General features: G+C 41.9%; 1 protein-coding gene across 1 annotated transcript in view; it reads right to left on the bottom strand.

Annotated features, from left to right (window-relative positions):
• Window positions 1–15850, bottom strand: part of LOC141001276 (membrane-associated guanylate kinase, WW and PDZ domain-containing protein 2-like) — an 80017-nt gene that overhangs the window by 13388 nt on the left and 50779 nt on the right. The window contains exons 7-11 of the mRNA XM_073472297.1: window positions 13853–13910; window positions 12110–12231; window positions 11304–11486; window positions 7044–7570; window positions 5514–5682 (exon numbers count right to left, since the gene is read on the bottom strand). Coding sequence (XP_073328398.1) covers window positions 5514–5682; window positions 7044–7570; window positions 11304–11486; window positions 12110–12231; window positions 13853–13910 — 1059 coding nt within the window. The remainder of the gene's footprint in view (window positions 1–5513; window positions 5683–7043; window positions 7571–11303; window positions 11487–12109; window positions 12232–13852; window positions 13911–15850) is intronic.

Below are 15850 nucleotides of genomic sequence, written 5' to 3'. Positions count from 1 at the left end.
CCTTTAAGGAATCCTAATAACTCAGGAAACTTTCCTTTATGACCCACTGAAGGAAATGAGTATGAGCTGCACGGCAATTGTCCTCCCACATTTAAGATGCATTTAAGCTTAATTTAAATGCTAATACAATTCGTCGGCATATGTATCGAATGTGTGGCGGACTCGTGTGAATGCTGATGAATTCAAATGAATGACTAGTGGAGAGGCTTCACGTGGCCTCTCTCACGAGTCAGTGGTCAGGCAGTCTGGCGAGCTGGCCTCACAGACTAGCCTGCTGAGTTCTGGATGGCCTTCAGATCAGCCTGATTGGTTTGTGTGGCCTGACACACTTTTTTTTTTCCACAGCCATGATCTGCATCCTCATTGGTGGTGCAAAATGTCCCTTGTCTGTGGTTGGCTCCGCTTCAATCTGGGATGTCAGGGGACGGAGCTGTGAACACGACCAGAGCTCAGTGCAACTCTGGCACAGAGCCCACGCTACAGCAGTCACACACACACACACACACACACACACACACACACACATGCACGCACACGCACGCAGCGGAAGTCTAACACCCTGTCTGTGTTACACAGAGCGCCGATGCTCTCAGTCACACATCTGAAATCATGTGTGCAGGCTGAATTCCATTGATATTCTGCACAGAAATCCTACATCAGTGAACACAAACATGCTTTAACATTTCTGACATTTTGCACATGTGAGTCACCGTAAAGGACCTTGTCCTCTCTTTCACCCTGCAGAGAGGAGAGGCACACACAGAGTCAGAGAGGTTCCTGATGTGTCAGGCTGATAGTCCCTGTGGGGCCGTTGTCTTGAGTTGTTTGACAGAAACTGGTGAGGCTGAAGGAGGAGATGGCAGCATTGGGGGAAGGGAGATAATTTAGCACACTCAGCTCAGCATTTATTTACTGCAATCTGTGTGTAAATATGAATACAGATGTGCATATGTCCATGTGATGATGCATTGATGTAGGGCAATCCCATTTGTGTATTGAATTTCAGCATCCTTTTTAAATGGCGTGTCTGACAGTAAAACATGAGTGTGTGTCTTTGCAAAGGTTAACCACCAGGTGGCAGTTGTTGGCTCTACATGGTCATAAGATGCTCAGCGCCTCAACATTTGATCTCAGCTGCTCACGTACACATCCGTGCAGTCACATATGCAGCTGGTGTTTTTTATAGTCCTGCTGAAAACACTCGATTGATCGTTTTGTGCACATCAGAGTTAGCAGAATTTATCAGCTTTCATGTGATCAACTGAGTATAATTCACTGAGCAACAAACAACACACAATCAGTTCACCAGGATCAGGCAACAGTTAATCAATACATCTCCTATAATGGTCAATAATCTACTATAAGCCTGGAGACTGTGCTGATTTAACACCAGTCCCGTCGAGTCCAGTGCCCTACAGCATCAGACGGTCTGAGGTATCATGCTAATGTCTTTGATTGCCTTTCAGGCCTGCAATAATAATTCCTGTCACACATAAACCTGAGATGCATATGAGACTGAGAGATTGTTTTCATCTCTAATTAAATACCATCCTTGAAAAAAGGAGCGATGCAAAAGAGAGAATATCTATAATTCTTCTTTATTGTTCTATTATCATCTCAGAAACAATTCAAATTAACTCTCAACTCCTGGCGATTCATCGAGAAAAACTACTGACTTCACCACTAATTGAGCATAAAAACGTGAACTGCAAAGCTTCAGGGTGGCACATCAAAAGCAAACGGCGAACTTATGAACTTTGTCTCTTTAAAAGGCCACATGACAGGTTTTTTTTTTTACTCTCTTAGCTCTGATCCAGGCTTTTGAAAGGTGCTGTACGGTTAATCATTGCAGGGCTGAGTGTGCGTGTTCATCGGATGGCCGAGGGCTCAGTAGTATAGGTAATTATGAAGTCAAGTTTTGACCCTGTGACCAGAACACCTTTTAGAGAATCAGTACTAGAGCTCATGTCAAACAAATAAAGCTTTCAACTGTGCAATTTAATTTCCTTGCAGGTGGCCAATCTTGCAGGAAATAGCAGAAGCAGTAAAACGGACACACTCCATGTCATTCTGGTGGTATTATAAGAACTCAGCACTTTAAACTTCCCCACTATGAAAGTCTCTCTCATTCTCCTTTTATGCTTTTTATACAACTCCATTTTGATTTATTTTCTCAGATAGAGGGCGTGTGGCTAACTCCTACTTTCACTTCAAGAGGAAGGTAAAATGTGTAGAAAATTAAAGGTGAGCGTCGTGTGGAGCAGCTCAGTACAATGCAGAGCTCGTTCCTAGGATTCAACGTACGACATACGTTGAATATTGTGAATAAACACTAGTCCTGAAATCTCTGACTAAATACACAGCTAATAATAAAATAAGTCAGAATTAAATTCTTTAAGTGGGTGGAGGAGAAAACATGGTGCCATTGTGAGAAAGATCCAAATTAATTGTTTTCCAGACCGACACGCAGACACAGACTGGATGGTAGGTGGTCAATCAAATACAGAGATAAATGTGAAGAGATATAGTTGAGAATTTGAAGATGGCAACATTCACTACGTTTTCCCCCTGAGCTAATGTTTGCATCCATAAAGAATACAGCGAGCCCAGCTAATCAGCCCTGAATTATGTCACCTTTGCGGTTCAACTCAGAGATGTGTGCAGCAGAATCATGTTTTTGATATTTTTTTGTAGATTACATCACATGTGTAATGCACAGACAGACATATTAATGTTTTGTTTTTGTAATGTTTATGTAATGAGGTATATTGTAGTGTTGAAAAGATGTAGCTTTTTATATCGTAGTCTGTTGTAGTCTGATTTTTAAAAGACTTTAGGGAATTCAGATTTATCTTACTGCTTAAGTAGCCGTGTGCAGTAATATAGAAAATTGAGGACGCCATTGATTAAGATGCATCAATATCCATCGAGAATCGTTGTGCATTCGAATTATTGACAGGTAAATCCTGATCGAATCATGAGCCCAATGAAGATTCACACCTCTAATGTTTACATGCATAACGAATGTTGGTTTTGCCTTTATTCCAAAACCTGTTTGGCTCTGCAAGCTGTTTACATGGCGTAAAAATGAATATTTCACTAAAATTCCTGTTTGCAGCCAGCCATGCAAACTCTTATCAACAAACACAGCCTCTTATATTCGTTCAACCATCTTCCTCACAATGGTGTGAATTGCAATATTTGTGCATATCCAAAAACCTGCTGTTAGGTAAGTCTTTCAGGATGTACAAAAGTAGGTACGTTTCTCCTTCCAACTAGAAATGTGGGCTTTTCTTTTGTGCATGTGTCTCTACCCCAGCTTCGCACACTGTTGGCTAGGCATCACACAGAGTCATATGTCGCAAACTGTGGTAAAAAACCCAATTAAAATGCATACTCTGAATGAGCTGTAAACATGTCTGAAGAATGTTCCTAAAACCTGAATAATATCTGCATATCAAAGCATGCATATACCCATAGAGGCATGAATCTTCACTGGCCTCATGCTTGGATTCGATCATGATTCAGCTGTCAATTTATGGCATCCTCAATTTTCTACTTTACTGCACATGGCTTCTTTTTCATCAAGATAAATCTTATCCTGCTTTAAAGGCCTTTAAAAAAAAATCCCACCACGAAAATGTCTGCAAAATAACTGTATGTGTGACCCATCTCAGTACATAAACATTACAAAAATAAAATAGAAATACGTCTGCAGTGCATTACATGTGTGCTGTAATCTACAAAAATATCGTTTTCACAAAGCACAGTGAGACAGGACACGTTTTGAAAGATGGCTCGGCTGCACACACCTCGCTCAGAACCTGATGGCAAAGTTCACTCACTTAATCCTTGGCTGATCAGCTGTGCTCGCTGTAGTGTTGACAGTTGCAGATGGCTAACTTAACAAGGTTCATAATTGTTGTAATTGTTTGAATTTTTGCGTAGGCTGCATCAAGGCAGAATCTTTCATGTCAGCACTGCGGCACCTCTAATACCCCAGATTTCTTAATCGGAAAATGGATTATTAATAATGGTAAACTAGTGTGCGTGTAAACGTAGTCGCATAAGATCACAAACGTTACTGTGCACATTTTGTTTACAGCTTTTCCCTTCACATTTTCTCTTTGTTACACTCGTCCTTCACCCGGCTTCACATACAAACTGACCTACTAGAATAAAACAATCTAGAGCACAGTGAAAAGACTGTTTGTATGATCAAAGCGCAATCCTTTGAGAGAGTACAGTCAGTACAGGTAGCCAAACAGCCTCATGCCAACCAGTGCATCTTATTTGCCAGCTTGATGACACTCCACAGTCATTTCAGTCCGAAGCACATTACAGTAAACTAACTGCATTTATTTTGAGGATGAGTGGCCCCAGTGGGAAGTAAACCACTTCCCCACAGCAGTGTTGGTGCCATCTCTACCCACAGAGACAAACTCTACCTCTCGTCCCAACTCTCCACTGCATTTTGAATTTCACCAGCTTTTGACTGCTGCATCTTCAAACACTTGCCTGTGTTGCTCCGGTGTGCTTCAGTGGAAAACATTGGTGTGATGTTGGTGATAAAGCCACACTGGGAAAACACACATTTGTCTTTTTCCTATTTTTAGTGTCTTAACAAATTGCCCTGTAGCTTTTTGCTCCTGCAGCTGTCTAAGTTTCCTTTTTTTCCTGAGCCAACATACAGAAATCATTGGTCTGTGAAGTAATCCTGAATTATAACGCTTTTTAGGAAAACACTTTTGTAATTAAAAAATAAAAAATACTCTAATCACTTGCCCAGTTTTGCACCAGGCAAAATTATTCTTCTAGCTTCTAAACTATTCATTATTCCAAAAATAAAATGTCATCTAGAGACTTGTATAACATCCAAACAAGCGGCCACTGTGATTTGAATGTGTTTAAAAATAGAACAGGTCTGAAAATTATCATAATCAAAATCTCTTATGCTCTCTGAGCTCTCACTGTCAACTCTACTTCACTCCTCTCTCGCGAAGCTGCAGCTGGGGATGAAAATGCAACAGTAACATGATATCTGTGCATCCCAAACAGAGGCCAGCTTATATTTATCTGGGCAGTTGCTCTTGCACTGGACCCTTTTTTTTATTTATTGCTAAAATTATCTTGGTTTTTGAAAGGCATCAAACTGCCACTTGTGATTTAATACTAAGAGGAGTTTCATCATTTTTGACACCACTGCTGACATAAATAGATCAAGAACAGTCACCAGGAATTAAAGGGTTGAAAATTTGATGTTTTCTTGAGACAGTAAATGACATTTATACCCACGCAATCAAATGTTTTTGTCATTACAAAATAAAACTGGCCTTATCCATGAAAAACTACTAAATACCTATTAACTTTTATTTACCATAAATCTGTTCTATATCTGATTTATTTGGCACAAGTTATACTATCAACGATTTTCTTTGTAGCCCGATAGAAAGCCTGAAACTGTATCACGAGCAATAATCAGCCAGCAGAAAAGAAACAGGTCGGTCTCTCACCTGTCCCTGCTCTCTGTATGAGGAGTGTCGCCTCGGCACCCACAGGACACTCTTTGAGCATCTCCACAACTCGTCCATGTCCAGCTGCAGCCACTGGCTGCTGGTTCACCTCCAGGATCAGGTCTCCCTCTATCAGCCCTGACGCTCCCTGGGAGCCCGGCTCTAGAACCTGCAGCACAACAACACAACACATCCACAGTCACACAATTTGTAAAAACTAAAAGTCTTACCAAGTTTATTTTTCTAATCTCTAGCCGATTATCTCGTTACAGTTAAAAACACAATGACCTCGAAAGTTACATTTCAGTGAGTTATTGGGAGTTGTTTTCACAATTTTCACTTTTGTTTTTAATACTTATTTTTGAAATCGCAAGTGTTGCCTACCATAATTAGTAAACGTGGGTTGGAGGAAGAACTTGCTCGTGGTTTATTTTATATTAAGGGACCTTTTTGACCCGACCATGGCCCAGGGCCTGGGTCAACTGACATGGTAGTCCTCTATCGTTAAAATCTAAAATGATATTTGCCTAAAAATCTACCAGCTGGGTGAAATGATCTCAGAAATTTCCAAAACCAATTCAAAAATGTTTTAAAGGTTTACAGAACCAGTATATTGCACTTTGTCGTAATGTTAACATGAAGATTGTTGGTTGAAAATTCTTGAGCATGAGGAACAGGTACAATTAATGTACTTTTGTATTTGCTCAAAGATTAGTATGTCTTGAATGCTGAACCTAAAACAAATTTCTTGTTAAGACAGATGTTTTTGTAGCGCAGATGTTTTACTGTACAAATACAACAGGGATGAGAAAAAGCATCTGTCACATCGCAGCTCGTCTTCTCTAAATTATCTTTTCCTTACAGCAGATTCCGAGTAAGCAGATTGTGTTTTTTATTTAATAGCTTATTTAGGACTGTCTAGTCTTCCTTCATTACTGTGTTAGTAGATAGCAAATCCTTCACAGGCTGAGCTCACCTTGTTCTCATTATCTCAATCTCTTTCTACCTAGTTGCGCTGACTGAATTAAATTTACCTTGACCTGCTGTCACAAGTTTAATGTGCAACTCAACTCGACTACGGACTTTAGCTGACGACTGAGATTTCACTCATGAAAGGACAAAGTTACTTATTGAAACACAGAAGAACAAAGTAAAACATCAAACAGCTCTGAGCCCTTTCAAGTCCAGATTATTTATGGTTTATTACAGAGCCCGATCAATACACTGGTTGGCTGAAATTATCTGCTGACATTGGCCTTTCACAGATATTGGCTTATATGTTGTCTGATATTCATATGAGGACATTTTTTATGTACAGAGCAGAAATGTTTCAGTGTAGGGTTGTCATTTTAGACAGTAAAGTTTATTGTTAAACTGTAAAATATCCTTCCTCCTTTATGTATATCTTTGTCACAAGCGTCTGATAACCACATTTGAGGGATCTTTACTAACTGGGCACAAAAATCCAGTATCGGTCACGCTCTAGTCTACAACGTAAATGGAGACATACACATGATCACGACACATCACCTGTTTTACTCGTTGACCGGTGGGACTGTCAGCGATGGTGAACCCAAATCCCTCTGACCCTTTCACCATGGTAACTGTCAGAAGTTCTGCCGCTTGTGCTGTTGCCCCGGCAACCCCTGCAGTCCCCGAGGAGGCCATGGACACGTTGTCGTCGTGAGGTGTGAGTGCCGACCCAGAGCCGGGTGTGGTGGGTGGCAGGGATGAGCCATCCAGATGCGTGTCCCCAGGGTGAGAGCCAGCCTGGGCCAGAGCCTGAGGAGGCAGCTGGGAGCTCAGCGACAGATATTCTAAGTAGGGGTCGTAGCTGCTGCGGCCGTTTACCACCAGGGGGCGGTGCTCGAGGCCGATGGGCGTCAGGGAGGTGCTTGCGGCACCACTTGGGTCCTCGGGGTCAAAAGGCAGAGGGTAGCCTCGACAGAGAACGAGGGTGACGCTCTGACCGATCGGTACGGACTGGAAAAGCTTGACCACGTCGGCGTGTGTGGTACCAAGCACACAGATGTCATTAATGTAGACGATGACATCACCTGAGGAAGGAGATCAGAGGAACAGCTTCAGTCACACTCACACCACAGTATGTTACATGTTACACGGACCACCCGTGTTTCATTTGGGAACACACTGAGCTGCAAAAATATCATCTGCTGTCATAAACATCAAATCTCAGCGGTATTAGTACATGTTGTAGCAACAGAGAAGAAGAACAATGTCCCTCTCTAGTGTCACATAGGAATATAATATCACTTCACTGCCAATGCAGGCAATCTACAAGTGTATGTGTGAGACAGAGAGGTGGGAGAGAGACGGGGTCAGTGCTGTGGCGTGCCTCTGTGAATCTGACAACCATCTGGTGCACACTGGCATCCACAGAACTCCAATCCGTAAAAACCTCAAGTGTTTAAATGGATGCACACAGTCAGTCACAAGTAGTAACAGAGTCCCGGCTCACGCACGATACATTATAATGATGTCTCCCTGTTACTCTGGTGACCAGCTGGAAGCAAAATACAAATGTGTACCGCTGTTTTGTGATCTTGTGTGAGCGAGAAAAGTTGTCCTACCCATCCCGAACCTAAATGTCATGTTCACCTTACTTACAGCGAGGTGAAGCGACTTCACAAACGCAATACTGGATTCTCTGTCATCTCCGCTGTAGTTTGAACATGCGGAAAGTTATGGATTTTAGCTTTAAAGTTACAGCCCCATGACAAATGCAACTGCCTCAAATCCTCTATTTCACACTTCTGGAGGCACTCTCTGCTGCACATGTGGACACACACACACACACTCCTGTGAGCATGTGCACATGCATAAACACACACCATATATGTCACATGCACAACTGTACACAATCCCTAAGAGCAATGCCACACAGCTCAAATAGGCCAGCTAATCTCAGCCAGGGAGTGTCTGTCTGTGTGTGTGTGTGTGTGTGTGTGTGTGTGTGTGTGTGTGTGTGCACGTGTGTGTGTGTATGAGCAGCTCTGGCAATGTCACAGAGCGGAGAGGAGCGGGTCGGAGAGGGAGAAATCAGAACAGAGAGGAAAGGGCTGACAGACCAGGATAGAGGGATGAAGAGAGAAAAACTAGAGAAGTAGAAAGAGAAAGGGGATGAAAATATAGTGAGGCTGAAAGCAGAGGAGAAGTGTCAGATGACATGGTTAGATAAGGAAGCATAATAAAGGGTAAGTCAGGGAGACAAAGAGAGGGATGGAGATAAAATAGAAAGCGATGGATTCCAGATAAAAGAGAAACAGAGACGCAGGGGGAGAGACATAAAAGCAGAAAGCTGGAGCTGAGAGTAGGAAGGAGGATTCCCGGCTTTGAAATGAGCTCTAAATGAGCTGTTTAGGCATCAACCGTGCCAGGCATGGGGCCAGCTCGCAGGTTCATGCCGAGCACACATGAAGCCTCATTCAATAGCTCCTTCTCTGAGCCTGTGACTTTTACTATCATTAGCTCTTTAAAGTTAGGCCTAAGGTGTGTATCTGAAAAAGATTCACAATGAATCTTTGTAACCTCATGGACCCTGAGAATCGACAATCTTTAGGTCCTTTGTTCTCCAATGTTAGTCTCTTAACTGAAGCTTTCATCCAAAACAGCACACAGTGAATGAACAGGTATGGATTTGGTGACTATTTAAGGATGCTGCAAATGAAAACACACTGGCTGTTGCTGGAAACCAATCTGAAACTTTTACACACAGAAGTCAGCCATGTGAGACTGAATTACTGCTTGTGTAGATGTTATTTTTTTTTCATAATTTAAAGCACAAACACAAGCAGGGGACACTGGTGTTCCTGTGTATGACTGACTATTGATGATACCGTGATAACTGGTGCTAGGGTGTACGAGCAGAAATGAATCTCCTAATGAAGTGGGTGTTGTGTGGGCTGGTGTCAGTTATGGCCAATCAAATCAGCTCCTCTCATTGCCACTAGAAGCAGAGCATTATAGTGCTCTGACGGAGGACAGAGAGTGTGCTGAGAGGGAACCAAAGTCCTTGTCTGGGACACACGGAGCACAGGCACAAATATAGGGCACCCCAAATACGCCACCAAGGGCCAACACTGTCCCCTTTAAAGATGACTGATACTTCTGGGGATGTGGAGAGTTATTCATTTTTAAGCATTTGATCAACTGTGCTTGAGTTATATTTAGGTTATTCCACGCCAGCTCACTCAGATTATTTTGTCCAGACAGGAGACAAAATGACATCATCTAGTATGCAAGCCAATTTCAAATGCAAATTTCCTGAACCAAATGGAAAAAAAGGCTCAATATGAGTCATAAAAAGATAGAGAGCATTGAAGTGAACACAATAATAATTCTGATAAAATAATAGTCAATTGTTTTTCTTGCGAAATGGCCATCAGGAGCACAACATCCAAATTTGCTGAAACAGAAGCTACACAAACAACCCAGGAATACAACTAGCAATTGGCCGAGACACCTGTCAATCAACGGCCCTCAAAACAGACTTGATATTAGTTATGTAATCCTTTGTAACTTGAAACTCGGAAATAAACAACCTCTGACACGAAAAAGAGCAATGAATAACAGCTATAAACAGGCACTGAAGTCTCAATTCCAAGTTGGAAACACAACCAAGATCCATTTAGCTTAAGTTTACCGACAAACTGTAACGATACCTGACATCACAGCAACATGGCAGCGCACATAGCGAACAATTACCTTGTCATCATTTACTTACCTGTTGTGTAGCTGCCATTTCCTTTTTCTATTCAGTTGATTACTGTGTGAAAGATGTCTTGTGACCAGGCGCTACAAGCCTAGAGTGCTAATCTGTTAAATCAGCTGCTGTAGTTGCTGGTGAAGTCCAGAGACTTGCCATACAAACGTCACATCCATGTTTTCCCGAGAAGATGCACTGGCATACGTTTAGATTGGAAGTCACGAATACAGACTCTGAACGAGTGACGTAAATCTTGCAATGGATTGCAGGGTTATCCTCAATCTCTCCTTAATGGAACAGTGACGCTCCACATTACAACAAGGGTTGTGAGATTAAGTATTGAGACACTCACTTATTACGGAGAAATATTGACTTCATCTTTTAAAAGAAATTTTAAATTGAATTTGGTATCACTAAATCACTGGAGACATATATCAAAGATACAAATGTAGACAGAATGTGGATGTGATGTTGGAGGTCTATGAGGGTGACCTTCGCCAGCTAAAGCCATAAAACAAACTAAAGCACTTGTGCTTATGCTAAGAAATGTTCTGAGTTGGCAGAAGCACAAGACTGACTTTTGATGCCAAAATTACACTGCAGCACCAAATTTACTGGATATTAACACTGTGCTGCACTCCCCTGGCCTTTTAGGTACAACGAATGGTTTCTTTATTTTGGGCCTTCTTAGACAGGACAGCTTAGAGAGTTGACTGGAAATGGGATGAGAGAGGGGGGGGATGACACGCAGCAAAGGGCCACAGGTCGGACTCAAACCCTGGACCGCTGCAGCGAGGGCACAGCCTCTGTACATGGGATGCACGCTCTACCAACTGAGCTACTGTGGCAGCCCAAGGTACAACAAATGTTGATAGAAAACAGGCAGCTAAAAAAAACTGCTCAAAAAGGTTCATAATGTTGAGGTGGCAGAATAATGAGCCTGTGCTTAAGCATTTTATATAAACACAGTACTAATGTAACAGCAGTGACAGGTGGTAGTTTGCTTAAACCTCAATTTATTTCTCAACCAGTTGTCAAAATTCTGCACTGGAACACATAATTACCTGTGTCCATCTTTCCGTCCTGAGCGGCGGGACCGTCAGGTATTACACTCTTCACTTGCAGGAACTCATCGGGCTCGTCGCCTCCTATAATCGTAAAGCCAAATCCCATGTTGCTCTTCTGCAGGGCTGTTGACAGGAAGGTGCCCTTCAGCTGGGTTGGGTCCCTCGTAAACAATGGCTTCTCTGAAGAGAGAAAGGGTTTGAAGTATGATATTTTTAGATTTCCCTGATAATTAGAAACACTGTTTCTTTCATTTGTCACATTTTACCTCAAATGAAAGTCTGACATGATTTTTTTCAGTCCTGAATGAACCTATCTTGCACAAATGAGGACATATTCCTGATAAGCTGACTCATTGGAGATATGCTGTTTTCACTCAGATGAGGCAGTACATTATGTACTGGTCTAGTACATCGTCATACACGTGTCTGGATAAGCCCACTCGGGGCCTCAGGGCGAGCATGTTCTCTGTCCCCCGCACTGCCAGAAATCTCTTTTCGACCCCGTACATTGTGACATTGTGCATCTGCCCCGTCAAATACTCATTAAACGGCTTCTTCTATTAGACAGATTAGGAAAACAGAGGAAAAAATGCACAATGTTCAATACAAAAAATCTGTACAACAGGGACAATAATTAAAAAATCTATCAGCACGTGAACTTCAGGGGCCCTTGATGGAATACAGACCGATGTTGTGTGCATGTTCATTCTGCACTCCTTGCATTTTCATATTTGTGCAACTCTGTGAGCATGTCAGCATGTTTTGATTTAAATACCGCACATGCTGAAGTATTTCATGTGTACCTCTGTATATAGTGGGCAGAGGGAGAGCGGAGAGTCCCTGGCTCTGCATTTGCCTCTGCGTCTCCAGGCGTCTCTTTGCTTCCAGGACTGGATTCTCAAACTGTGTCCTTCGATTGATGTGGCTGAAAATACAATGCACTGTCACAAATAATGGAAAAAAAGGGAAAGTAATCCAAAACCTCAAGTCAAAAATATCAATATCAAACAATGGAGTTCTGCATTCAGAATTTCACTGAAGTGAAAACGTATTTTCAATAAAATGTACTTCCACGAAAAGTCATAACAGTCAGTCATAACAATAGTGCCTTCAATTTTGATGCATTTAAAATCCACAGAGCAAGATTTTTGGTATTGACATTGAGGCAAGTGACTTCCTGTTGGGGGAAAGAGTTGCTAGCTCTGTCGGGCCCACTGAGAATCAACAGTTGTACAGCTCATTTTTTGGTTTGCCAGTGGATACATGTGAAATAGTGGGTAGCTGATCTGGTTCATAAAGCCACTTGTAAGCTAACTGGTCAACACAAACCAGCAGTGACCCAAAATAAAGTTCTGGTGACGAGCTATAAACATCTGACGAGCTTAAAGGCCTTTGCGCACCAAGTGTTATTTCCGATGCCTTTCATCAATCCGTCACCTTGCACACTGAGTCCGATACGTTAATTTTCTATTAGTTGGGAAAAAGCTGTGAAGATGGTTTTGTGGTCCTCTCACTTCTTGAACAAAGAAAAAGTAAGTACTGGGGTCATCCAATCCTGAAAACAGGACGAGAGCAAGGGGAGTTTCTCCCGCTGAGAAAGGAGCTGTGGAATTATCCCAATCACTCCCAGGTGGTATTTCAGGATGACAGAGGTCCTGTTAGATACCCTGCAATCTATACTGGAACCACACATTAAAGAGGAGACCACCAATTTCAATTAACCAGTTGATCCTGAACAGCGGCCAGCAGTGTGTCTGAACTAGGGACACACATGCACATGCACACCACGCACACATCACATGAGGAAAGGATGTGAAAAAAATAGCAGAAAATCAAACCGAAAGTTTCAGAGTCAGCGCATAAACATGACTGACACAACATGAGGTCGTATTAAACATGCGGCCATTTCAGACGGAAAAAACTGACTTAGTGTGCAAAGACTTTAAGGCCCTCTGGTATTAAGTCTATACAGTATGTTGCCTCAATCTGAAAAAAAATATTTAACTCTTAATGCTGTAGTGGCTCCGGACTGCGTTAAGTCTAACTACTACATATACCGTTAGACAGTCTAAAATATAGCAATAAATTGTTTTCGGTGATTTTTCCTATTTCGTACAGGTAAAATTTTATTTTGAGTATTCAGTATTTACAATTGAATCTTGTAAAGTGAATGTTAAATGAAAAGTAAAAATAGAAATGATAAGGGAAGCGGCAAAACTGTCCTCTCAGTAACTGTTCTTTACATTTCATTTCCAATTCAAGCTAGAGTGGTTTGGACAAGAACAAAATTTTATGCGCTTCCAAATGAAACATCACACAGATAAAGTCCGTTTATAATGCAACACATTTCATCAGCAGCGTTCTCCTGATAGTCAATACAGATGAGATTTCTCTGTAAAACTTCAGTGAAATTGGCAGTAAAAACATAAAAAAGAAATGAGAATCAAGTAATTAATAATTCATGAAGAGGTGCTGTAAACTATAAAAATGCATTTCCTGCTTTACTACAGAGCAGCAGAGTTAACCAAGTCAACAGGGAGACTTACTCCACGTAGTAGCTGCCGTAGATGGGGTCATCTATCTTCTCCCAGCCATAGGGCAGCTCTGAGAGGAAGGAGAAAACAGACAAGGGAAATGAAGTCAGTGTATGCTGAGAGCAGAAGAGGGAATGTAGACGCTAAATTAAACCGCTGAGGGGAGACAACATGAATCTCAGGGCTCGCAGCTAGACGCTCCCAAAGTGCTCTTTTAATAGACAGACAACACTTCGATCTGCAGCGGTGGCTTCTTCACCGAGACACGAATCACAACACAGACATCAATACAAAGCACGGCAGGAACAAAAGAACATTTAAATCGTCTGACACATCTCATCCCGCCCTCTCTTTCTTTTTCTCTTCCTTCTGTCGTGTGCATACATCCTTCAAGGCCAAATACCTCACCATACTACTTCATGTTTGTTTGTTTGTTTGTTTTTTTTTTAATTTCACCCACCCACTCGTTTAAGCCTTGGACGGCTTCCATGGCTGCTAATTGTCTCCACCCCTCCCTCCTCTGGTTCTGTTCCCTCCTCACTTCAGCTATCTCTTTGCTGATTTAGCTCTCCTCTCCTCGTCGTAAAAGAACTGGGTCAAGGCGCTGCTAGAGTTCCTGGACATTATGACCTATTCTTTTATTTCACACCTAACTTTTCACAGACATACGCGCCATACAGTGCACTTTAATGAGCTCCCTCTGCTGTTGTGTGCAAGATTCAGGATGTTTTGGTTTTCAGCTTCCACTTTGGCATAAGGAACTCAACACGGGGGTTGACCTCGCACTGCAAGGCTCAGCTAATATACAAAAATGCACACACTCATACACACAAACACAGACTGACAGTTACGATCCATCGGCCCAAGCTGTTCGCCTCCCACTCAGACGTATACTAGAAATACAGCTCTTCTGATTAGCATTCAGCAGTGAGCATTCTTGGGAGGTTGATCCTCCTCCCTATATTAATTCATCCTCATGTCTCGTATTACAGAGTCTAATTCATGAAATTCATGACTATGTCCGTAGGAGGGCATTCTCCGCAGGGAAATAAAGCAAACCTGACTAACATAGAAGAACACTTATGTCATACAGATTGAAAAAGATGACAAATACACGAGCAATGGGGGACTTCTTTTGACCCTGAGCTTATTACTAAAACACACAAATACACATAATTACAGAAAGACACACAAGTGCTCAAAGCTATGGTTGGAGAAGAGGAGGTGGAGGTGAAGAGGGAAAAATGAGACAATGTGTTGGTTGTTGTATTTCTATGTAGGATGTCTTGCGGTGGTGGCGGCAAGGTGGGGGGAGGGATTTTAAAGAAGGTTAGGTAAACTGCTTCCAACTCAAACTTCTAGCTTGAACAGGTCAGTAACCAATCATCTCTGGGAACGCCACAACCTATGGCAACGCTCCACCAGAAGGGGAACAAACCTCAATGCTGACCAAAATGTGTTTGTAGCGGTGTTTATCAGTAAGTGTCAATTACTAAATGTTTACATCAACTTACCGGCCAGAGAGTCATAGTTGTAGACAGAGTTTGTCTCACTGATTCCACAGATTTCTTACAGTGAATGGCCTTCATACGTAAACTACATAGTAAACTAGAAAGGCACTCAGTAGGGCGCATAGCTCTGCCAAGGACCAGCAGTCCCTTTTTATATTCATAAATATCGGCCACCTAAATATAACAGATTTTATTTTATCAAGATCCATGCATTATCCCCTGAGAAACCTCACAATTTAAAAAAAAAGTGGGACAAAAAATCCTGGATCTGTCCCTTCATACAGATCTGCACCAAAAGTTAATGTTAAAATCCATTCAGTAGTTTTCTGTGTAATCCTGCTGGCAAACCAACTAACTTACAAACCAACAAATGGACACGGATGAAAACATAACCTCCTTAGCAGACGTAGTAATTGTTAGTTTTTTTGTTTGTTAGTTTTAAGTACGAGGACGTTCTAAGAAAAGGAAGGGATAATGAAACTAAAACACAGACACAGTA

The sequence above is a fragment of the Pagrus major genome, chromosome 8 (genome assembly GCF_040436345.1).
Source record: "Pagrus major chromosome 8, Pma_NU_1.0".
Taxonomy (NCBI): domain Eukaryota; kingdom Metazoa; phylum Chordata; class Actinopteri; order Spariformes; family Sparidae; genus Pagrus; species Pagrus major.
This window is presented reverse-complemented; position numbering and strand designations above follow the sequence as displayed.